At 67.2% G+C, this 22691-nt stretch overlaps 3 protein-coding genes across 9 annotated transcripts; 2 read left to right on the plus strand and 1 right to left on the minus strand.

Moving 5' to 3' along the window:
* Nucleotides 1–853: 853 nt before the first annotated feature.
* ATG101 (autophagy related 101) lies at nt 854–3465 on the plus strand. Of its 4 annotated transcripts, none has more exons than XM_054004690.1 (3): nt 854–940; nt 1787–2075; nt 2631–3465. In XM_054004690.1, exons 1-3 carry the CDS (start codon nt 894–896, stop codon nt 3033–3035), a joined length of 741 nt encoding a protein of 246 aa, XP_053860665.1. In that variant the 5' UTR covers nt 854–893; the 3' UTR covers nt 3036–3465. The 4 variants fall into 4 exon arrangements, with proteins under 4 accessions (XP_053860665.1, XP_053860666.1, XP_053860667.1 ...); XM_054004691.1 differs by having other exon boundaries at nt 916–940; nt 1790–2075; XM_054004692.1 differs by lacking the exon at nt 854–940 and adding an exon at nt 1060–1142.
* A 1899-nt stretch (nt 3466–5364) lies between these two features.
* On the minus strand, nt 5365–19366 carry FMNL3 (formin like 3). 4 transcript variants are annotated; one of them, XM_054004616.1, is made up of 27 exons: nt 19186–19366; nt 16636–16719; nt 16476–16556; nt 16297–16370; nt 15147–15230; nt 14654–14806; nt 13154–13262; nt 12999–13075; nt 12827–12920; nt 12176–12250; nt 11985–12095; nt 11761–11910; nt 11548–11649; nt 11226–11469; nt 11022–11090; nt 10526–10650; nt 10256–10458; nt 9377–9611; nt 9229–9297; nt 9023–9103; nt 8811–8940; nt 8570–8730; nt 7725–7826; nt 7547–7636; nt 7341–7452; nt 7143–7242; nt 5365–5924 (listed from the first exon to the last, which is right to left on the minus strand). In XM_054004616.1, the coding sequence occupies exons 1-26, from the start codon at nt 19330–19332 to the stop codon at nt 7151–7153; spliced, it is 3054 nt and encodes a 1017-aa protein (XP_053860591.1). In that variant the 5' UTR covers nt 19333–19366; the 3' UTR covers nt 5365–5924; nt 7143–7150. The 4 variants fall into 4 exon arrangements, with proteins under 4 accessions (XP_053860591.1, XP_053860592.1, XP_053860590.1 ...); XM_054004617.1 differs by having other exon boundaries at nt 11761–11907; nt 16297–16373; XM_054004615.1 differs by having other exon boundaries at nt 16297–16373.
* A 331-nt stretch (nt 19367–19697) lies between these two features.
* Nucleotides 19698–22688, plus strand: TMBIM6 (transmembrane BAX inhibitor motif containing 6). Its single transcript, XM_054004620.1, has 10 exons — nt 19698–19795; nt 21018–21119; nt 21209–21317; nt 21413–21533; nt 21646–21694; nt 21819–21916; nt 22011–22090; nt 22198–22298; nt 22377–22449; nt 22551–22688. Exons 1-10 carry the CDS (start codon nt 19698–19700, stop codon nt 22572–22574), a joined length of 855 nt encoding a protein of 284 aa, XP_053860595.1. The 3' UTR covers nt 22575–22688.
* The last annotated feature ends 3 nt before the right edge of the window (nt 22689–22691 follow it).

The following is a 22691-nucleotide window of genomic DNA, read 5'->3' on the forward strand; positions in this document are numbered from 1 at the left end:
ACCAGCAGGGCCAAGGAAAAGCAGCTCCGCGGAGAGCTCCGGCCACGCCGGCGGTCCCGGGGCTGTGTCGGTGTGTGCGCGGCTCCCCCGCACGGTGACACGCCACGGCCACATTCCTGCTGCGACTGACACCACCCATGGCAGTGTGGCCGATCAGTGCCCCAAACCGCCATGTCCCCGTTCCCTGTGTCCCCATGTCCATCCATCCCCTGTTCCTGTGTCCCCCAAGTCCCCACGTCCCTGCTTCCTCTACACCCTGCGCCCTGTGTCCCCATGTCCATCCCTATCCCCATATCCAGCCATCTCACTGTCCCTTTGCCCGCCTAGTCTTCATGTCCCGTTATCCAGTGTCGCCCCGCGTCCCCATATCCCCGTGTCACGCTGTCCCTTGTGTCCATCTGTCCCTATGTCCCCCCTTCCTTATTTCCCCCTGCTGTCCCATATCCTCGTGTCCCTTCATATCCAGGTGTCCCCCGTGCGGCTGTGGTCCCCGCGAGCCCGGCCCGTGCCCCTGTGGCCCGTGTCCCCACGCGTGTCCCCCCCGTTGTCGCCTTGTCCCCGCAGGGGTCAGCGGGGGACACCGCCCCGCCCGCCCCGCTGCAGTACCGCCGCGGAGCCTCCAGCACAGGGGGCGCAATGGAGCCGGTGAGCCGCTCTGGGCTGCGGCATTGCAGCTCTATGGTCCCTTGGGAACGAACCAAGCCGAGGAGAGGGGAATCCGCGGACTCGGAACGGCGATTCCGTCCCCGGCGACGCCCCGCGGCCGGGAACGGCACGGAAGGGGCAAAATCAAATTGACAGGATCAGGTTCAGAGTGATGAAACGCGCTGGTCATGGCCGGAAGGGCCGCTGCGGTGGGCGGTGGTGTGCTCCGACCCCCCCGCGCAGATGGGATGGTCCACTTCCCTCCTCCGTGCCGTCAGATGGTCGGGCCCGGGCGGTGAGTGGGGACCGGGGCTGGGGTCGGGACCGGGGCTGGGGTCGGGACCGGGGCTGGGGGCGCCCAGGGACCGAGGGGGATCCGGGGCCTCGAGAGAACCTGAGGCGCTCCGTGGGAGCCTGAGGTGGGCTCGGGCCGGGACGTCTGGATCTGTGTTGGTGTTTTGGGGGAGCCCAACCGGGACCCCCCGAGCCCCTGTGAGGTGAGGGTGGGCCCGTACCGGGACACCCGCGTCCCTCCGGGCTGCTGGATCCCTGAGGGGACCTGACCAGGAAATTTGGGTCCCTCTGGGGTATTGCAGAGCCCGTACCGGGACTCCTGGCGTCCGTGTGTGCTGGCGGGGGAGCCAGGCTGGGGTGTGAGGGGACCGGGCCGGGACATCTGCGCTTCTCTGGGCTGTTAGAGGCTCAACCCAGGACAGCTGGCTTCCTGTGGGATATTGAGGGGCACCCACACTGGATGGGCGGGCACGCACTGCGACACCGCCCTGGAGTGTGAGGGGACCAGACCGGGATATTTTGGGGGCCCGCCCATCCTGGGACGCCCGGATCCCTTTGGGGCACCCAGTCCTGGACCCTCCCGATCTTCTGCGGGGTGTGTGGGATGTGAGGGACTTCAACCAACCCCGTCTCTGTGGGGCTGCGGGGGGCCTACACCGAGGGTGCCTGGATCCCTGTGGCGTGTGGGGGACTCAGATCAGGACATCTGGCTCCCCGTGGGTGACCGGGAGGGCCACACCGGCTCCCTGTGGGGGACTGGGCCACCGGCATGCAGGGGCTCGGCAGAGGGGCTGTCACCCAAGCCGGGCTGCAGCCAACGCCCCCCTGCACCCTCGTGTCCCCTCAGCAGCCGCTGCTGTGGCCCCTCCGGCGCCGCCCCTGCCATGAACTGCCGCGCCGAGGTGCTGGAGGTGTCGGTGGAGGGGCGGCAGGTGGAGGAGGCCATGCTGGCCGTGCTCCACACCATCCTGCTGCACCGCAGCACCGGCAAGTTCCACTACAAGAAGGAGGGCACCTACTCCATCGGCACCGTGGGCACCCAGGACGTGGACTGCGACTTCATCGACTTCGCCTACGTCCGTGTCTCCTCCGAGGAGCTCGACCGGGCCCTCCGCAAGGCTGTCGGGGAGTTCAAGGTAAGGAGGGGCCGACAGGGATGAACATGGGAGCATCAAAGGCATTAAAGGGAAGCCACACGTCTCCAAGGGTCCCCCAGGATGGAGCAGGGGGCTTGTGTGGGTGGGTTAAAAGGAGCAGCTGAGGGCATTAGGTCTGTTCAGCTGGAGGAGACTGAGAGGAGACTCGTCAGCTTCATCCCTAGGGCAGCTCGGATCTCTGCTCCCTGGGACAGTGACAGGACCCAGGGGATGGATAGAGCTGTGGCAGGGAAGGGGTGGGCTGGATACTGGGAGAAGGTTCTTCCCCCAGAGGGTGATTGGGCACTGGAAGTGCTCCCCAGAGTGTGGTCATGGCCCCAAGGCTGCCAGAGCTCGCGGAGTGTTTGGACACCGCTCTCAGGCACGGGGTGGGATTGTCGGGGTGTCCTGTGCAGGGCCAGGAGTTTGCCTGGATGATCCTTGGGGGTCTCTTCCAACTCAGGATATTCTGTGATTCCGTAAAGCCCAGTGGGATGTGCCCGAGGAGGGGTCGGTCAGCCCCCGTTCCCCCGTGAGCCCCGTGCTGTCACGCAGGACGCGCTGCGCGGCTCCGGCTCCGACGGCATGGGGCAGATCTCCCTGGAGTTCTACCAGAAGAAGAAGTCACGGTGGCCCTTCTCGGACGAGTGCATTCCCTGGGAGCTCTGGACCATCAAGGTGAACGTGGTGAACCTGGCGAACGAGCAGGAGCGGCAGATCTGCCGCGAGAAGGTGGGTGAGAAGCTCTGCGAGAAGATCATCAACATCGTGGAGGTGATGAACCGCCACGAGTACCTGCCCAAGATGCCCACCCAGTCCGAGGTGGACAACGTCTTCGACACCAGCCTGAAGGACGTGCAGCCCTACCTGTACAAGATCTCCTACCAGATCACGGACTCCCTGGGCACCTCAGTCACCACCACCATGCGCCGGCTCATCAAGGACACGCTGGCGCTGTAGGGCTGCTGTCACCCAGGCAGGGTCACCGTGGGCCGTGGCACTTTTGGGACAGTGACGCTGCTTGGATCCCCTCCCTCACCTCCAGAAAGCCTCTGGGAGGAGCTTGGCTTGGCCTGGCCTGTAATTTGGGGGTTGCTGCTCCTTGGTTTATGCCGTGGGGCTTTGTCCATCCTGGAGAACTGGCTCAGTGGCTCCGGCCTGGCTGATGACCGGGGTGAGTCCTCAGGGCACGTGTGGCACCAGCTCCAAGTGGTGCTGGGGGCCTGGCAGAGCGTGCTGGGGATCTGGGTGACACCTGAACCCCACCCCTCTGCAGCACACTTGGTGCCACACAACCAGTGCTGGCCGTGTCCCTTATCACCTGTCCCCCAGTGTCACTTCTGTCCCTGGAGGGGCCAGAGCTGCCCCAAAAATAAAGTTTCTGCTTTCACATGGAGCCTGGTGACATCCTGGGGGCCATGGGAGGGGGGGAAGTGGATGCTGAGGCTGAGCTGGTGGTCCCCATCATGTCCAAAACCAAGGGGCTGAGCTGGGAGGTCCCCACTGCACCCCTGTGCTGTGGGGCTGAGTTGGGGGACCCCAGTGTAATGGAGCTGAGCTGGGGGTCCCCACAGCACCCTCACACCATGGGGCTGAGCTGGGGGACCCCAGTGCTGTGGAGCTGAGCTGGGGGTCCCCATTGCACCCCAGTGCTGTGGGGCTGAGTGGCTGCAGTGGGGACAGGCAGAATGGGCACTTAGCCCCAAGCTGCCCCCCAAGGCACCTAGGGAGGGAGCTGGGGTGACTCCCCCTTCCTTGCAGGACCCTGCACCCCTCCAGGGGGGCTCCAGGGCGGAGCAAAGCTGCTGCCCCTTGCCGGGGGGGGGCACCCAGCGCCAGGGAGCGTGAGGGGGGCCGTGGAGGGAGGATAAGACAGCCCTTGACATCACTTAAACCCTCCCGTCTGTCACCGCCACACTCGGCTCCCGGGAGGAAGACGAGGAGGAGGAGGAGGAGGAGGAGGGGGACATGAACACTACCCGCGAGGACACGGGGGTGAGCGAGGCTGCCCAGATCGCCGTGGTCCTGGTGCTCTGCCTCGCCGTCACCTTTGCCATCCTCTTCCTCGGCTGCAACCTGCTCCTGCAGGCCGAGAGCCTGGCAGCGCCCGCGGCCCAGGGTGAGCGACGCCTGTCCGAGCCTGACGGTGGCACCGAGGGCACGTAGGGACCGGCTGGAGCCTCGCGGATGGACAGATGGACACATGGACAGATGGACGGGACGGGCACGGCTGGATGTGGATGGACAGCGGTGTCCTTGCCCGCAGCACCTCCGAAGGCGTGGGACGGCGCTGGGGGTTTGTGTGGGTGGATGTCACCGAGCTCATGTAGGGACTGGGCAATGAGCCCAGTGGACGGACAGATGGACGGATGGACACGGATCAGCACGGATGGACACGGCTGGGCAGCAGCGTCCTTGCCTGCAGCATCTCCAGTGACCCTCGGGAATGGAGCGGGATGTGCACTGGGATCCTGCCCTGAGCACTGGGGACTCAGGGGGCTGGATGTCACTGAGGGCAGGTGAGACCTGCCTAAGCCTGGCAGATGGATGGGTGGATGGATGGATGGATGGATGGATGGATGGATGGATGGATGGATGGACGGACACAACTGGACAGCAGCATCTTTGCCTGCAGCATCTCCGAGGGTCCCCCAGGACGAAGCAGGGGCCTTGTGTGGGTGGATTTAAAGGTCCCAGGTCAGCAGCAGCGCTGGGTGGGGGCTGAGGCCGGGCCAGATCCCACCCTGGGCGTGGCAGTGCTGGTAATCCCCCCAAGAGGATTAGGGGAAACTTTTATTCCCCGTTTCAGGACTAATCCCTGGGCTGGTGGGGCTCAGCAAGGGAGGCCAGGACCTTGTGCTGCTGCTGAGGGGCTGGGGTCGCATCCCACCCCCTCCCAGCCCCTCACACCCCCATGGCCACATTCCACCCCCACAAGCCCCTCCACTCCCTTTGGGACCTCATCCTGCTCCCCCTGCAGCCCCTCCCGGCCTCCAGTCTATTCCCAGTCCCCCATAGCCACCAAAAGTGGGGTGAACTGGGACCACCCCACACTGGAGTGGGGCTGGGGATGCGGGGGGCTCCCAGTTCCTCCCCAAAGCAGGTCCCCCTCTCCTTGATCCCACAGCTTTAATAACAGCACTGCAAAGCTCTGCCAAATGTCTGGTCCCTGCAGATCTCTGTGCCCCCTCCCTGACCCCCCGGACACAGAACCTCTGGCCTGGGGAGGCTCCCCAGTCTCCTGGGCTGCCTCTGTGCCCCCACCACGTCCCCCAAATCAGGCACTGGCCATGTAAAAGACTCCATATATTTCACATGTACAAAAAGTCACTGCGGGGGAAGGGGCAGGGGGGGTCCTGGGGTGGGGGGGCACCATCCTGCCCCTCTCCCGGTGCCCCCCCAGCTTGGCTTTGGTCCCTTTTTTTTTTTTTTTTTGGCACTTAGTGTTCACATCAGTGGTCAAAGTGTCGAGCGCGGCGTGGAGGGGTCCCTCTGGTCCCTGTAGTGGGGCTGGGGGCTCTGGGGCAGCGAGCCCCCCGGGGATAAGGGGACCCTGACGGGGAGGGAGCACCCCACGGGTCAGCTCCTGCTGCTGGGGCCCCACCACAGATGGGTGGGCAGGGGGTGGACTGGCTGCAGGGTCTCCCCGGGCACAGGGATGTCACCTGTGACGATGGTGGCACGGGGACATTTTGGCCCTGTTCCACGTGGTGTCAGGGCAGGACGGAGCCTCACTGGGCACTTGGGGGGCAGAGGGGGGTGAGGAGGGACTGAGACAGCCCCAGTCCTCCCCTGCCCCCCAGTCGGGCTCCTTAGCCTTGCTTGGCTACAGGCGGATCCACCTTCGGGCTGTGGGATGGAAGGGACAGTCAGGGACAGAGCCAGGGACACCTGGCCTGGCCTGAGGGGGTGCCCAGGTGACCCCCCCAGAGTACAGGCACCACAGGGTGAGTCCTCCAGGCACTGGCCTAGGACCCAGTATGCACTGGGATCCCCACTCTGGCCTCCAGCAGGGCACTGGGACCATACCCTGGCACCCAGTTTTGCACTGGGACCCTGCCCAGAACCCAGTAATGCACTGGGACCTTGTCCTGGGACCCAGTAGTGCACTGGGATACCAGCTTGGGATCCAGTACTGTGCTGGGATCCCATCTTGAGACCCAGTAGTGCACTGGGATCCTGCCCTGGGATCCAGTGATGCACTAAGACCCCACTCTGGGATCCAGTATTGCAGTAGGATCTGTGCTGGAATCCAGCCTTGCTCCAGGATCCAGTGCTGGGATCCTGTGCCAGGGCCCAGCCTTACATCAGGATCCAGTGCTGGGATCTTGTGCTGGGACCCAGCCTTACATCAGGATCCTGGACGGGAATCCTGTGCCAGGACTCCATGCTGAGTAGCAACATTTCATGGGGATCCAGCTCCGTTGGGATCCTGTGCTGGATCCAGCCCTGCACTGGGATCTTGTGCCAGGATCCTCTGCTGGGATCCAGCTCTGTGTTGGGATCCTGTGCTGGGATCCAGCCTTGCACTGGGATCTTGTGCCAGGATCCTGTGCTGGGATCCAGCTCTGTCTTTGGATCCTGTGCTGGGATCCAGCTCTGTGTTGGGATCCTGTGCTGGGATCCAGCCTTGCACTGGGATCTTACACCAGAATCCTGTGCTGGGATCCAGCCTTGCACTGGGATCTTACACCAGAATCCTGTGCTGGGATCCAGCCTTGCACTGGGATCCTGTGCTGGGATCCAACCTTGCATCAGGATCCTGTGCTGGGATCCTGTGCTGGGATCCTGTGCTGGGATCCAGCCTTGCACCAGGATCCTGTGCTGGGATCCTGTGCTGGGATCCTGTGCTGGGATCCAGCCTTGCACCAGGATCCTGTGCTGGGATCCTGTGCTGGGATCCAGCCTTGCATTAAGATCCTGCCCCGATCCGAAGACTGGGGCACACCAGACACCCTGGGGTGACAACATGCAGGGAGGGGGCGTGCAGAAGGGGGCATGCGGGGTCAGGGGGAACCCAGGGGGATCCAGGTGTGATCCAAGGGGATCCAGGCATGCAAGTGGTACCTGGGCTCTTAACAGCCGGACTCGTCGTGGTGGGACGGGTCGCAGAAGAAGCGGGAACCCCGCTTGGCCGTGCGGGCAGTGAAGGGGACGCTCTTCAGCGCTGCGGGGGCACGGGCAGGGGACGGGGGGGACAGGGACATGTCAGCCCCCGTGGCTGGCAGGGCCAGGGCGGGGGGCCAGGGGCCAAGGGGGCCGTACCGGTGATGATGTCCTCGATGGTGCCATCCTTGCCCTCGTACATGGGCCGGTGGTCCTTGGCCTGGCGCCGCCGCAGCTCCGCGATCAGCTCCTGCTGCTGCCACTTGTTCCGCTGCGAGGGAGGCACAGGGGGTCCGGGTTAGGAGCACAGGGGTCCCCTCTGTGCCCCCCTAACCCCAGCCCACCCCGTGCCTGCCTCCACTAACCTTCTCCTGCTTTTTAGCCTCCTGTGCCAGCAGCTTCTCCCGCATCACCTCCTCCTGCTTCTTCCGTGTCTCGTTTTCCTGCTCCGCGTCCTGCCGGGGCACACGGGTGGGGGGTGTCAGCTTTCCCCCACCATGGTGTCACTCGCCTGCAGGGTGTCCCCTCCCGGCCCCACCTCACCTTGTAAGAGTGGATGAACCGGACAAAGACCGGGAAGAAGACAGACGGGGGGGTGGTCTTGGGGCTCTCGCCGAAATACCGCACCACGGCGTTGTAGGCGTCCTGGCACGGGACCGGTGGTCAGGCACGGGCAGTGTCCGGCACAGGGGGAGCGCAAGGCATGGCGGGCATCACGCGTGGGCAAAGCAGGGCAGGAGAGCACACGGAGCGTGCACAGCAAGGTGTGTGTGACGAGGAATGCACACAGAGAATGCAAAGGAAGGCAGGAGTGCACAAGGGCCATGCAGAGCAAGGTGTGGGTGACCAGGTGTGCACGAGGAGTGTGCAGAGCCAGGAGCAGAACCAGGTGTGCACGAGGAGCATGCAAGACAAGGTGTGGATGGCCAGGTGTGCACGAGGAGCATGCGAGACAAGGTGTGGATGATGAAGAATGACATGGAGCATGCAAAGGAAAGCATGAGTGCACAAGGACCATGCAAGAAATGGTGTGGATGGCCAGGTGTGCACAAGGACCATGCAAGAAAAGGAGTGACCAGGTGTACACAAGGACCATGGAGGACAAGGTGTGGATGAGCAGATGTGCATGAGGAGTGTGCAAAGCAAGATGTCTGCACAAAGACTGCATAGAGCAAGGTGTGGATGACGAAGAACGACATGGAGCATGCAGAGGAAAGCAGGAGTGCAAGAGGAGCATGCAGAGCAAGGTGTGCATGGCCGGGTGTGCACAAGGACCGTGCAAGACAAGGCGTGGATGAGCAGCTGCGCACGAGGAGTTTGCAGAGCAAGGTGTAGCTGAGCAGGTGGTGCCCGTGGCTGGTGCCAGGCCGGGTGTGAGCAGCCCTCACCTCGGCCGTGCGCGCGTCGCGCTGCAGCCGCTCGAGCTGCCCCTCGCTGCCGCCCAGGAAGCCGCGCAGCACCGCGCTCTCGTGCTGCCCGCACTCCCGCCGCAGCAGCTCCATGCCCCGGCCCAGCTCCTTCACATCCAGCAGCACGTTCTCCAGGGACACTGCAGGGACACGGGATGGGTCAGCGGCTGTGTGGGGCCGGGACAGCGAGGTGGGGCCACGGGCACAGGTTGAGGGGCACCTGCCGCAGCCTTCTCCACAAAGTGCAGCTCCTGCCAGAAGGTCGCCAGCTCTGGGTACTTCTCCCGCACCGTCAGCGCGATGAAGTGCAGCAGCGTCATCTTCCTGTCTGTTGACTTGGTGTCCAGGAGCTGCAGGAGGATTTGGGGAGGGGGTCAGGGCTGTGGGATGGGAACCTCGGGGTCCAAGGGAGCCAGGGAGGGGGCTGCCCACCAGGTCCAGGCTCTGCAGTTTGAAGCCGTAGACTGCACCGCGTTTGCTGCTGTTCATGTAGTTGCCCAGCGCCAAGATGATCTGCAGGGGCAACGCAGCAGGATTGGAGGGTCAGGAGGGAGCGAGACCCCCACAGGATCCCCCTCAGCCAGCTACAGTGAGGCTGGAGTGAAGGACCCCCACCCAGCCCGTCCTCACATCCCCACCTCCAACATGTGCTTCAGCTTCTGGGACGACTTAACAGAGGCCGAGGCCGCGATGATGGCGTTGAGCTGCTGCAGGGGGACAGCACAGGGGGGCTCAGCTGGGGTTCAGGGTGCGGCGGGCCTGGTATCCCCCTCCCCAGCTCCATACCGGCGTCAGCATCTGGATGTTCTCGGTGAAGTTGCCGAGGAAGGCCATGATGGCCATGCGCTGCGGCAGCCGCTCCACCTTGCTGAACTGCAGCATGAACCTGTCCTCGTCCGCCAGCTCCTCCAGCGGCTTCCGCTCGCGCTCGTACTGCCGCAGCGCCTTGGCCTCCGCCTCCGTGGGCAGGAACCGCATCAGGCACTCCACAAAATCCACCGGCAGCGTCGCCAGGTCGAACCTGCCCCGCACCGCAGTGTTGGGGGGCAGCTCCCAGCGGTGCCCAGTCTGGGAACCCCGGATCCCAGCCTGGCTCCCTGCCACCTGCTTGGCCACCCTGAAGCACAGCCAGAGCCCCTGCACCCTGCCTGAACCTCTGTACCCTGCCTGTCCCTCCTGCATCCCAGCCAGGCCTGCTGCACCCTGCCTGCACCCTCTGGACCCCAACAAGCCCCCCCTGCACCCCAACCAGTGGCCCTGTACCCTGCCTGGCCCTCCTGAACCCCAACCCGACCACTTGCCCCCCAGCCAGTCCCCTTGAAGCCTGCCTGGTCCCTCTGCACCCCAGCTGGCTCCCCTGTGTCCCAGCTGTTCCCACTGTACCCCAACCAAGGCCCCGTACCCTGCCTGAAACCCCCACACCCCATCCAGACCCTCCTGCACTCTGAGCCACTAGAACCTCAGCCAGATCCCCTGTCCCTGCTAGCCCCTCTACTTGCCTGGCCCCTCTGCACCCCAACCAACCCCCTTGCACCCCTACCAGCCCCCTTGCACCCCTACCAGCCCCCTTGAGCCCTGTCTACCCCCTGCACCCCATTCCTGACCCTCCCTGCCCCATTTCTGGCCCCCCACCAGACCCCGTCCCCCCCCCAGCGCAGCCCATACGTGTGGATGGCCCGGCAGATCTCGTCGGCGCTGCGCCCGGCCTTGCGCAGGGTGATGGCCAAGTTCTTGGCACGGTTGGCCTCCAGCAGTGTCACCTTGGTGGCCACTTTCTGCGCCGCCTTGCTCTTGGCACACACCAGGTCCAGCGCCGGGCCCTGCGCCTTGGTCTTGAACAGCTCCTCGAAGCGCTCCAGGTCCAGGTCCTGGGGGGACGAGGGGGGTCAGAAATGGGGCTGGGGGTGCCCACGTGGGGAGGGGTCCTGGGCTCACCTCCAGCACGCGCTCGTCGTCCAGCTCGCTGAACACCGTCCCGCTGATCTGGCTGGGCTTCAGCGCCGTCCAGTTGAACACAGGCAACCGGAATTTGGTCTTGATGGGCTTCTTGATCCGGATGGCTGCCAGCGGGGTGGGAGCCAGCTCAGCACCCCCGGGGCACGGGGACATGTCCTGAGCCCACCCTGAGCCACCCAATCCCCATGCTGGGGTCCCTGAGCGGGTGTTCCTTGAGGATTGCAACCCCAGCACCCTGGTGCCTGCAACCCTTCCCCATCCCTTGTCCCTGTCCCCACAGTTCCTCCCTGTCCACACAGTCCCTACACCATCCCTGTCCCCATGGTCCCCACGGTCCCCACAGCCTTCCTGTCCCCTGTCCTTGTCCCCACTGTCCCTGCACTGTCCCAGTCCCCACGTCCTCCCTGTTCCCTGTCCTTACAGCGCCCACACCCTCCCTGTCCCCGTCCCATGGTCCCCCCTCATCCCCACGTACCTGAGAGCCCCACGGTGAGGGCGATGGAGGGTGAAGCCCCGGGCAGCGGCGGGGCCGGGGGACACTTCCCTGTGGAGCCACCAGAGGGTGAGACCCCAGTTCTGGGGACCACCCAGCCTCGGGAGCGGCCCAGCACCAGGGACCTCCCTGCCTGGGAGCCCTCCCACCCCTGGGGACACCCCGCTTTGGGTGCCCCCTCCTCACCTGGGAGCGGGGGCGCGGGGGGCGGCAGAGGGGGAGGCGGGGGCGGCGGGGGGGGCGCGGCTTCCACGGGGGGCAGGACCGGGGGTCGCGGGGTCTCCTCCGAGGGCTCCGCCTGCGGAGGCGGCGGCTCGGCGCTGGGAACCGGGGGCGGCTCGGACCCGTAGTGCCGCCGGAAAGCCTCGTCCTTCTCCTTGATCATCCTGCGCAGCGTGTGCACCTGGTGGCTCGTGTGCTCGTAGGTCTCCTGGGGACAGCGAGCGTCAGCCCAGGGGGATCGGGACCCTTCCCCGCTCCCGACAGCCCCTACGGCCCCCCAGCACACCTTGACCACCTCCAGCTCCTTCTCTCGCTGCAGCAGCTGCTTCTCCAGCTCCGCCACCCGCATCATGTTCTCGTTCTCCAGGTCCAGCAGCTTCTCCGTTAGCTGGGGAGAGGGACACGGCTGTGACAGCAGCTCAGGGACGGCCCTGGTGTCACCACTGATCTCCTTGGGACCCAGAAAGGAACATCCCCGCATCCCCCCGTGCTCACATACGTGGGACAGGTGCTCCTCCAGCTCCTCCACCTTCTCCAGGGCCACATTCTTGGTCTCGGCATCCTCCAGCAGCCCCCCAACGTCGAAGACGTTGTCCAGGTACGCCTGGATCTGCACCTGCAGCTTCTCGCTCTCCGTGTGCCTCGACTTCTGTGGGCACGAAGGCAGCGTCAAGGATGGGGGGGCCCCCCAACACAGTTCCCCTGACCCTCGACCCCCCGTACCTGCAGGAACTCCTCCAGCCCCAGTTTGGTGAACTCGTACTGGAGATGGACGCGGAAGTTCATGTCCTCCACCGAGTGCACCACGATGTTGATGAACTGCATGCAGGCCACCTGCAGGCAGGGCTGGTGTCACCAGGAGTCCTCCTGTCCCCCCAGAGAGCCTCCCCCTCGCCCAGGACAGGGTGTCCCACCATGAAGTCGATGCTGCTGTCCTCGTTGCGGAAGTATTCCATCAGCCGCTCAAAGCGGTGTTTCTCCTTGCACACCTGAGCAGGCAGAAATGGGGTTAACCTGGCGTGGCCCCCCCAGCCACTGACCCCCCCCCATCTCCTGGACTCCACTACCCTAATCCCAGTCTGGTCCTGGTGTTCCCAGACCCCCCATTCCTCATCTTCCCTGATCCCTCCATCCCCTGCACTCCAGACTCCCCTTTCCAGCCTGGTCCTGGGAACCCTAGTGCCCCCATCCCAGCCTTCTCTTGGGGTTCCCCTCATCCCAGATTGCTCCTGGGGACCCTGGTGCCCCCATCCCAGCCTTCTCTTGGGGTTCCCCTCATCCCAGATTGCTCCTGGGGACCCTGGTGCCCCCATCCCAGCCTTCTCCTGGGATTTCTCCCATCCCAGATTGCTCCTGGGGACCCTGGTGCCCCCATCCCAGCCTTCTCCTGGGATTTCTCCCATCCCAGATTGCTCCTGGGGTCCCCAGTTCCTCCATTCCTGGTATCCTGCTCCCCAGTCCCAGCCTGATTCTGGTGCGCCCATTCCCCCCATCCCAACCTGGTCCTGTCTCCCTCCCATTCCCCCCATCCCAGCCCGGACCCGCTGTTCCCACTCCCCTCGTACCTCCTTGAAGTTGTCGAAGGCCGCGAGGATGATCTCGTGGCCGCCCCTCACCAGGCAGACAGCCGCCAGCAGCTCCAGCACCAGCGCCTTCATCCTGGCCACAGCGTCACCATCAGTGTCACCCCCAGCCAGCTCCAGGACCCCCGTCCCACCCTGCCAGACCCTCCCTCACCTCGGGTTCTTGTTATTGAGGCTCAGGGCGATCTCATTGACAGCGTGGGGGTGAGACATGACCAGGTTGAAGCCGTACTGTGGGGATGGAGAGAAAACGGTGTCAGCTGTGGTGGCACTGGTGACAACGGTGTCCCCACCGTGAGGTGACAGTACCTGGTAGTTCATGATGGCCCGAAGACACATGATGCAGAGGTGGACGTCATCCTTCTGGCTCACCAGGCGCGAGTTCTTCAGTGCCCTGCGGCTGGGCAGCGTCCCGTAGCTGCAGGACAGGGCACACAGTGAGCGGGAACGGAGGGACGGCGTGGGGACGGCGTGGGGACGGCGTGGGGACAGCGTGGGGACGGCGTGGGGACAGCGTGGGGACAGCCGGGATTCCGGAGGGGCAAAGGCAGAGAGAAGCGGTCGGAGGGCGACAGGGACAGAGTCGGCAGAGGCGGAGCGAAGCCGCCGCGAGCGCTGGGCTGGCCCCGGGCAGCCGGTACTTACCCGGCCGGCGGGCGAGCGGCGAGGCGGGCACGGAGGAGAGAGAGAGAGAGCACAGCCAGAGAGGGGCACCCCGGCCCTGGAAGCAGAGACGGGGTGCATTACCCCGGGGCGCGGGGGCAGAGCCAGAGCAGGGTGAGCGGAGCCGCGGGGGCAGAGGACAGGCAGGACAGCGACACAGCGACGGCAGTGCCAGGGCTGCATGGGCCGGCAGGGCGGGCACAGCGCGCGAGGCAGAACAGGACGTGGCACGCGTGGCACGTGCCGTGGCACAGCCACACCAAGGGAGAGGCACGGCCTGAGCTCCAGGCACCGCGTTTGTGCCATGCAGGCGATGGGCATGGCACGGGACAGGGCGGTGAGCGGCACCAGGCACGATGGCACGAGCCATGGGAGGACAGCGCTTGGCACGGCACACACCACGGCACACTGGCACACACCATGGGACACAGTAACACCACGGCACACACCACGGCACACTGGCACAGACCATGGGACACAGTAACACCACGGCACACACCATGGCACACTGGCACAGACCGTGGCACACCAGCACACACCGTGGTACACAGCACACACCATGGGACACAGAACACACCATGGCACACACTGTGGTACACTGGCACACACCACGGCACACAGCACACACCATGGGACACAGTACACACCATGGCACACTGGCACACACCACAGCACACTGGCACACACCATGGCACACAGCACAGCACACAGCACACACCATGGCACACCAGTACACACCATGGGACACAGCACACACCATGGCACACACCGTGGCACACCAGCACACACCACAGCACACAGCACAGCACACAGCACACACCATGGCACACTGGCACACACCATGGCACACACCGTGGCACACTGGCACAGACCATGGCACACACCCTGGCACACAGCACAGCACACAGCACACACCATGGCACACACCATGGCACACACCCTGGCACACCAGCACACACCATGGCACACACCATGGCACACACCGTGGCACACAGCACACACCATGGCACACACCCTGGCACACACCATGGCACACAGCACAGCAGGCAGCAAGCAGCAGCACCATGGCCAGCCCGAGCCCTGCGGCAGGACGTACCCCCATGGCAGGACGTCCCCCCACAGTGGGACATCCCCCCGGGCACGTACCGTAGGGCGGTCTGGCGGGCAGAGCGGGCCAGGCTGCTGGTGAAGGGGGCGGGCAGGGCGCTGGGGTGCTGCAGATCCTCGATGGACCTGCTCCAGGAGCGCAGCCTGTCCAGTGCGCCATCCTCGCCGCCTTCCAGGCCCTCAAAATCCAACCTGGTGGGGGGACACGCACGCAGCGGGGGGCACACTGCTTTGGCGGGGGGCACACGGCTCCAGCACAGATGCAAGCACTGAGGCAGGTGGCAAGTGGGTGGTTGCGGGGTGGGGAGAGGCACGAGGGTGGCCCTGGAATTCCCAGAGCAGGCAGGGAGGGTCTGAAAGCCCCGCGTCCCTCAGCAGCCCGATGCGGACAGGCCCCTGCCTTAGGGGTGATAAGGGACCGAGCAGTATCAGGCGTTGGCAGCAGGGAGCTGCCCCAGCCACCAGGAACTTCCACACTCCCCAAGGACTCCCTGGATCCCCCCTCACCCGGGGACCCCCCGACCCCACTCACATGACGGCGCACTGGGCGAAGGACAGGTAGTTCACCAGCACGTCCAGCCCCTTGTTCTCATCATTGAGGAACTCCCGCACCCACCTGCGGCACCAGGCACCCGTCAGAGCCCGCAGGAGTCGGGGACCCCCCCCCAGCACAACCCCCTCCACCATGGAGACCCCCGTCCTGGCACAGGGGCGGTGAGGGGACGGCGGGGGCACTGCAGTGGTGGGTGCAGCCCCTCCGCTATCAGCGGTGCCAGCGCCAGCGCGGGGTTATCTGAGGAGTGCAGGGCAGGGAGGGCTCGGGGTGGGTGGGAAACGGCGCTGCACCCCCACCCTCACCCTGGGAACCTCGCGGGGAAAGGAGGGGATTTCGGGATGCCCCGACCCTTGGGAGGGAGTTGGGGCGCACTGGCGAGGTGCTGTGCCCAGGGGCAAGGACGGGGTGGGGGTGCGCGGGGTGGGGGGCTCACCCAGGAGCACCGGGGGTCCCCAGGACTGCCCACAGCCGTGCGTCAGGGAGCCCACGGGGGCCGCGGCCGCCCCTTTCCTGCCGCCGCCAGCCCCTCGCCTCAGCCCGTTTCCTGTCTCCGGCTGCTGCTATTTTGGGTCCGTGGGCTGGGACGAGCGGGGCCGGCGGCGGGGAACAGCCGGCACGTGCACGAGCCACCCCGGGCACGACTGTGCCACCCTGGGCACGACTGTGCCACCGGGCACCCGCCGCTGGTGTCCCCAACGCCCCCGGGACGGCCCCGTCCCGCCCGAACCCCCCCCCCCCCCCGCCCCGCGCGGCTCCGGGGCATCCCGGGGCGGGTCGCGGTGTCACCGGCTCGGGGACGGTGCCGACCGAGCCCTCCGGTCGGTCGGGAGGAGCTGGCCAGGATCTGGCCACGCTGCCTCGTTCAGGGCGTCATCGCCGGCCCATCCGCCCCGGCATCCGCCCCCGGGACCTGCCCGCGGGCCGGGGCAGGAACCGGCCCAGTTCCTGCAGCGCCTCCGGCTTCCCCTGCAGCTGTGTGGGGCTGGAGAAAGGACCCCGCAGCCCCCCCGGGACCCCGCGCGCCATCCGGAACTCTGCACCCCACTCCACGGCTCTGCGCCCCCAGCCTGGACCCCACAGCCCCTCCCTGGGACCCCACAGCCCCTCCCCAGGACCCCACACTCACCCAATGTGGTTCGTCCTCAGGCTGATCTCCAGCTCGCGCAGCACCTTGGTGGACTCCTGCACCCTCCTCCTGAACTTCTGGGGGCAGAGCAAGGCTGAGCCGTGCCCCCTGGACTCCCCAAACCCCCCCAAGGCTCCCCCAAAGCCCCCAAGGCTCCCCCAAAGCCCCCAGCCCCTCACCTTCCGTGTGACACCCGGCTCCAGGAAGCTGCGCAGCTTCTGGATGTAGGCATGGGGTGGGCTCTTCACCTGGAACCGCTCCTGGGGGCGACAGAAGGCTGGTGGTGACACTGGGACAGCAGCAGAGCCCCCAGAACCCCCGTGGGCCACCCAGCCCCACCTGGTCACAGATGAGGTCCCACTTCTTCTCGTTGTCATACTGGCGCAGCAGCCGGGCTTTGTCCGGGGGCAGGTTCATGGAGCTCTGGGGACAGGGGGGGGCTGTCACCCTGAGGGACATGGGGACAGTGCCCCCCAAGGGGCACCGAGACCCATGGTACAGCCTGGGTGGCCCCAAAAAGCACCCACAGCACAGCCAGGGTCCCCTCTAAGGGCACCCTGACCCGTGACATAGCCAGAGTCCCTGGCACCAGGATGCACCAGCAGGCACAGATGTGGCACGGGCACAGCAGTGCCACTGGGGCCACGCGCCAGCCACCAGCGGCACCAAATCTCCCCATCCCTGACGCATCCTTCCTGTCTGCACCCGCTTCCGTGCCACAACCGCAGACTCCGCTCCCGACCGTGGCACGGGGCCAGGCACCGGTGCCAGCTCCCCAGGACACCGGACACGAGGCCAGGCACCGGTGCCAGCTCCCCGGGACACCAGACACGGGGCCAGGCACTGGTGGCTGCTCACTGGGACATCGGGCACAAGGCCAGGCTCCGGTGCTGGCCCAGGGAAGACCCCGGGATCCTCAGTGCGGGATGTGGCACAGGACAAATGGGGTGCCACAGCGGGCACCAGGGATGCCAGAGGGCCTGGGACTGCCCTGGTGGGCAATGCCACCCCGGGGAGAGATGCCAGCTCATGTGGGCGATGTCACCCTAGTGGGAGATGCCACAGCAGTGGGTGATGTCACCCTGGTGGGTGCTGCCAGCCCAGCTGATGATGCCACCCTGGTGGGAGATGCCCCCCCAGTGACGCAGCTCGGGGCAGCCCCATTATCGGGAGCCGTCACCGTGGCTGCTCCACCCCCCCCATGTCAGCACGGCCCTCCCTGCTCATCCCGGTCCCACGGGAAACCGGGACAGAGCCTGGGCGAGGCCAAGCGCCCCTGGGCAAGGGGTCCCGCAGGTTCCCACGAGACTGACCACCAGCAGAGACTGACCACCAGCACGGTGCCACCAAAACTGCCCCCAGAGGGGCACCATGCCCTCCCCAGAGGGCTGCGGATATTCCCCTTTGGCCACCAGTAAAATCCCGGGCCTCCCTGGGAATGGAGGCGGGAAGGACGCACAGAGACCCCGGGTGGGGGCGAGGGGCGCCCTCGGGGGGCTTTGAAGCGCGGCCGCCCGTCCCGGCGTTCCCGCCGCTCCGTTTCCTGCCTTTGTGGTGGGAGCGCGGCCGCTCCCGGCCGGGAACTTCCTCCGCCGTCCGCCCCACCGGGAGCCCCCATGGCTATCCCGGGGCTGAATCCCACCGGGAAACCGCGGTACCGGGGCTGGAGTCCGCCTCCGGGGCTGGGGGGCTCCGGGGCGGATCCTCGCCTCCGGGGCCGCCGGACCTCCATCACATGATGGAATCTTTTCCGCCCCCGGCAGCAGCCGGGACGGCACCGGGCGCTGCCGACGGCCGCGGGGACATTTTGGGGGAGGCAGGTGCCGCCACCCTGCAAAGTGACCCCCCCCCCTCCCGGCACCGGTGTCGCCCGGCAGGACGTGTCCCCCCCCCCCCCGGCACAGGCCCCGCGGAGACCGGCGGCCGCATCCGCCCCGCGTGGGATGCGGGACGGGCAGCGCCGCCGCGGGCGGGAGCCGCTCGTCACCGGCGGGACGCGCCCACGCCGGGGCTGCCGGTGCCCCCCGGTGCCCCCGATTTCGGCTTCCAGAGCCCCGTGGGACCACACTCGGCATTTCCTGCCCGGCTGCGGCTTCCGCTGGCGGCGGCTCCCACCGGGATGGCGGGGCCGGTTGCCGGGGGGCACCGGTGTCACCCCGCCAGGGTGTCCTCGCGGTGTTCCCCTCCCAAAACAAAGCCGGCGCCGCGGAGGGACCACCGGGACGGCTCGTGGGCCACCCAAGCGCCGGTGGGACGCCTCCGCGGTGTTGGTGGTCCCGGTGGCACCGGGGGCACTGCCGAGCCACGTCCCGGGGCCGCGGTGGCAGCAGGGTGGCCACCGCCCCGGCTGTGACAGCGGACTGGGAACCGCGCAGGGCACCCGCGCCCACCGGGAACCACTTCATCCACCGGGAAACCGGGAACCCCCGCACCCAGCGGGGAATCCCAGCCCTGCGGTGCCCCGCAGCCGCGGAGGAACCCGACTGCAGCCCCGCGCGGTGCCCCGACCGGACTTTCCCGGCTTTCAAAGAGTCCCCGGGGCCTCAGGGGCTCCCGCGGTGGCACCGGGAGTGGCGTCACCCCCGGGGCTGTCCCGGGTGGGGTGTTCCCCGCGGCCCCGCGGCCACTGCCCATCCCCGCGGGCACCGGCGCTCCACGCCCGCCCCTGGCGGCTCCGGGCGGCGGTGCCGTCCCGGCGGTGCCCGGTGCCCGCCAACTGGTCCGGGAGAGCGCATGAAGAGGAGTCCCGGGGAGGGATGAACCGGGAGGGGGGGTGGGGGGCTCAGCGGGAACACCGACGGAGCGAACGGGCGAAGTGCACCGGGGGCACATCGGGAACGGAGGGAGAGCACCGGGAACTGGGGAGCGCGGCGGGGGTCGGCCTCTCACCAGCACTAGGGCGAAGCGCTCCTCCAGCTCGCAGGGCTCCGGCATCGGCATCTTGCCCGGGGCGAACAGTCCGGCTCCCCCCGGGGCCGCCGGTGTTCCCGGGCCCCGGGGCAGCGCCTCCCCGTCCGCGCTCTCCACGTTCCCCATCCCCGGCCCAGGCACCGGGGGGCGGTGGGGGAGGTTCAGCCCGTCGTGTCCGGCGCTGCCACCGCCTCCCGGTCCCGCCCCGCCCGGTCCCGCCCGCCCCGCCCGGTCCCGCCCAGCGCTGCCCGTGCGCGGCGGCGCCACCAGGGGGCGCCCTCCGGGGCGGCGGCGCCACCGGAGGGCGCCCGAAGGCCGGCAGCCAGCGGGGCGCTCCGATTGGCCGCGCCGCGCCCGCGCCGACCAATCAGCGCCGCGCTCGCGCGCGGGGGCGGGCTCTGCTCGTCCAACGGCGGCGCTCGGGCGCGGCCCGGGCCGTGACGGCGGCTCGAGACGAGCCCCGCCCCCGGGCGGCGACGAGAACCAATGGAATGAGGCGGGAGGCGGGACCATGCGGGGTTTCAGCCAATGAGCGGCGGGGGCGTGGCGCAGAGCTCGCGGCCTGGCACGGACGGCGGACGCGGCGCAGGTGCGGGCGGGGGGCGCGGGCGGGGCGGGCCCGGGGCGGCCCCGGGGGAGCCCCGGGGGTCCCAGGGCGGCTGCGGACCCCGGGCGACCCCCCACAACACCCCCGGGACCCGCCCCGAGCGGCCCGCGGGGGTCCCGCCCCCACCAGGCCCCGTGGAAGGGGGAAGGGGGGTGGGGGGGGCCGCGCACGGGTTGGGCCCCGGGGGTCTCGGCCCGGTTCTAACGGGAGGATCGAGGGGGATCCGAGCGGCGGCGGAGCGGGGGAAGGGCCGGGGCAGCGCCGGGCAGCGGATGGGTAAAGGTCGCTTGGAGCCGACAGGGGGCGGGGAGGGCGGCTCGGGGCCCGGGGCCGGCACGCAGCGGGCCCTGCCTGCTGAAACCGCCGGTCACTGCGGCCGGAGGGGCTCACCCCGGGAAGGGGGGGCTGTCACACGCCGGTCACACACAGCCCCGCCGCCACACCCCGCCGGGGACTGTCCCCGTGGCCGCAGCTCCTCCTCTGCCTTGCCCTCTGCCCTGGGGCTTCCCCAGGGCCGGGTGGCACCGGCCTGGGGGTGGCAGCGGTCCAGAGCCGCCCTGTGTCACTGTCCCGGTGCTGAGGTGCGCCCTGTGCCCCCCCGGGCCGTGCCGGTGTGGCACCACGGGGCCCTTCTGTGCCCTCCTCTCCACCAGGGCGGCTGCTTGGAGCGCCCAGCCCGCTCCCTGTGGGCCCTGCTCTGTCCCCTCCATCCCTTGGCGACAGCTGGCTCATGCCACCGGCTGGGCAGGTCTGGCTCCAGCAGGTGCCAGAGGGGACAGAGCCGGCCGAGCCGGCTGGACCAGGAGGAGGAGGGCGAGGAAGATGAGGAGGAGGAGGAGGCCCTGCCGGGAGCCTCCCGCTGCCAGAGCCACCTCTGGGGACGTCATTACGGGCACTAATTGTCACCTGGCACAAAGACGTTTCCAGCTGCCGGCAGCGCTCCCAGGGCACCGGGCGCTCTTCAGGAGCTCCCCTGGCCTCGGAGCAGCCCCGCTGCAGGATCCCTGCGGGCTGCCCTGGCCTCGCAACAGCCCTGCAACAGCCCAGGGCCCCCTGGCCTCGCAACAGCCGGCAGCGCTTGCACCAGCTGGACAAGGAAAGCTCCGGAGCCCCGGCAGCTCCTGGGCTCTCACTCGGCTCCTGGGGGAAGTTTGGGAGCTTTGGGTGGGCTCCAGATCCTTCCTGACCCCGCTTCCCCTCGCAGCTTGCAGCCCTGTGGAGCGGCCGTGGGCCCATCCCAGCCTGGCACCATGAACGTCTTCGAGCGCAGCATCAACTTTGATGCCCTCTTCAAGTTCTCCCACATGTGAGTGGCACACAGGCAGGGCAGGGGGCTCAGGGGGGGGACTGTGCCAGCCCTCCCTGCCCACCTCACCACCCCCTCCTCACCCACAGCTCAGCCTCCACCCAGGAGCACCTGAAGAGGGTCTATGGCAGCTTTGCCATCTGTATGTTCGTGGCAGCTGCGGGCGCCTACATCAACGTGGTGACCCACCTTTTCCAGGTGAGGGACCTTTGAAGGGCTGCAGGTGGCACCCCCAGCCCTGCAGCACCCGGGTGAGGCGATGCCCAGCCCTCACCTGTCTGTCCCTCTCCCAGTTTGGGCTCCTGACTGGCCTGGGCGCACTGGGGCTGATGGTTTGGCTCACGGCCACCCCTCACAGCCGTGAGACCGAGCAGAAGAGGCTGGGGATGCTGGTTGGCTTCGCCTTCCTCACGGGTAGGTGGGCACTGGGACTACCCCCACATCCCATGGGACCCCAGATCCTGCAGAGGGGCTGGATGAAGCCCCCCCAGAATGGCTCTGGTGACACCCACTTCTGTCCTTCCAGGCATCAATCTGGGACCCCTCCTGCAAATGTGCATCTCCATCAACCCCAGGTAGGGGAGACCCCCCCACAGACCCCAATCCCCCACCTCCAGCTGCCACTACAGACCCTGTTCCCCACTCCAATGCCCCCCAGCTGCCCCCAAAACCCTCTGACCCCCTTCTCTTTGCCCCCAGCATCATCCCCACTGCCTTCCTGGGCACTGCCACCATCTTTGCCTGCTTCTCGCTGAGCGCCCTGTACGCCCGGCGCCGCAGCTACCTCTACCTAGGAGGTGAGAGGGGCTTTGGGGAGGGCTCCTGGGGGGCTGGGGACCCCCTGTTGGGGTGGCTCTCCCCACACCTGGCCCTGACTCCCTCGCCCTGCAGGTTTCCTGCTCTCTGGCCTCACCCTGATGCTTCTCTCCTCTCTGATTAACGCCTTTGTGAGATCCACCTGGCTCTTCACGGTGAGTCCCCTTGCAGCTGCCGTCCCACGTGCTGAGGGTGGACAGACAGACGGGTGACACCAGCAGGGAGGGGACTGTCCCCACCTGATGCCGCTCTACCCCCGCAGGCCAACCTGTACGTGGCTCTGATGATCATGTGCGGCTTCGTGCTCTTCGACACGCAGCTCATCATTGAGAAGGCGGAGAGCGGGGACAAGGATTACATCTGGTGGGTGCTGGGGACACGGGGGGGGTGACACAGGGGATAGGGTGGCCCCCACTGAGCATCCCTCCCTCCCTCTCCCAGGCACTGTGTTGATCTCTTCCTCGACTTCGTCAACATCTTCCGGGAGCTCCTGATGATCCTGGGCATGGCCGAGGTAGGTGAGGGGCCCTGGGCAGGGCAGGGGGACGGAGCTGCCCCGTGGCGTGGGGGACAGGGACAGAGCCCATGGTGACCGTGGCCACTCTCCTCTTGCAGAACAAGAAGAAGGAGAAGAAGTGAAGCGGCTCTGGGCCGAGGCAGAGCCACCCCTGTGTCCCCATGTCCCCTCCTGTCCCTCTCTGTCATTAAAGGGGCTGCGCTTTGCTGCCGAGGAAGCAGCCAGAAGCTTTCGCACCT

The sequence above is a fragment of the Vidua macroura genome, unplaced genomic scaffold, assembly GCF_024509145.1.
Source record: "Vidua macroura isolate BioBank_ID:100142 unplaced genomic scaffold, ASM2450914v1 whyUn_scaffold_107, whole genome shotgun sequence".
Lineage (NCBI taxonomy): Eukaryota > Metazoa > Chordata > Aves > Passeriformes > Viduidae > Vidua > Vidua macroura.

Coding starts and splice junctions, on each gene's coding strand:
- ATG101 (XM_054004690.1), top strand. CDS start 894: ATGGTCCACTTCCCTCCTCCGTGCCGTCAGATGGTCGGGCCCGGGCG. Junction 941..1,786: donor CAGATGGTCGGGCCCGGGCG/GTGAGTGGGGAC, acceptor GTGTCCCCTCAG/CAGCCGCTGCTGTGGCCCCT. Junction 2,076..2,630: donor AGGCTGTCGGGGAGTTCAAG/GTAAGGAGGGGC, acceptor GCTGTCACGCAG/GACGCGCTGCGCGGCTCCGG.
- FMNL3 (XM_054004615.1), bottom strand. CDS start 19,332: ATGGGGAACGTGGAGAGCGCGGACGGGGAGGCGCTGCCCCGGGGCCCG. Junction 16,374..16,475: donor AGCCGGGTGTCACACGGAAG/GTGAGGGGCTGG, acceptor CTCTGCCCCCAG/AAGTTCAGGAGGAGGGTGCA. Junction 9,298..9,376: donor ACATCCAGATGCTGACGCCG/GTATGGAGCTGG, acceptor GTCCCCCTGCAG/CAGCTCAACGCCATCATCGC.
- TMBIM6 (XM_054004620.1), top strand. CDS start 19,698: ATGAGGCGGGAGGCGGGACCATGCGGGGTTTCAGCCAATGAGCGGCGG. Junction 21,318..21,412: donor TGGTGACCCACCTTTTCCAG/GTGAGGGACCTT, acceptor TCCCTCTCCCAG/TTTGGGCTCCTGACTGGCCT. Junction 22,091..22,197: donor GATCCACCTGGCTCTTCACG/GTGAGTCCCCTT, acceptor CTACCCCCGCAG/GCCAACCTGTACGTGGCTCT.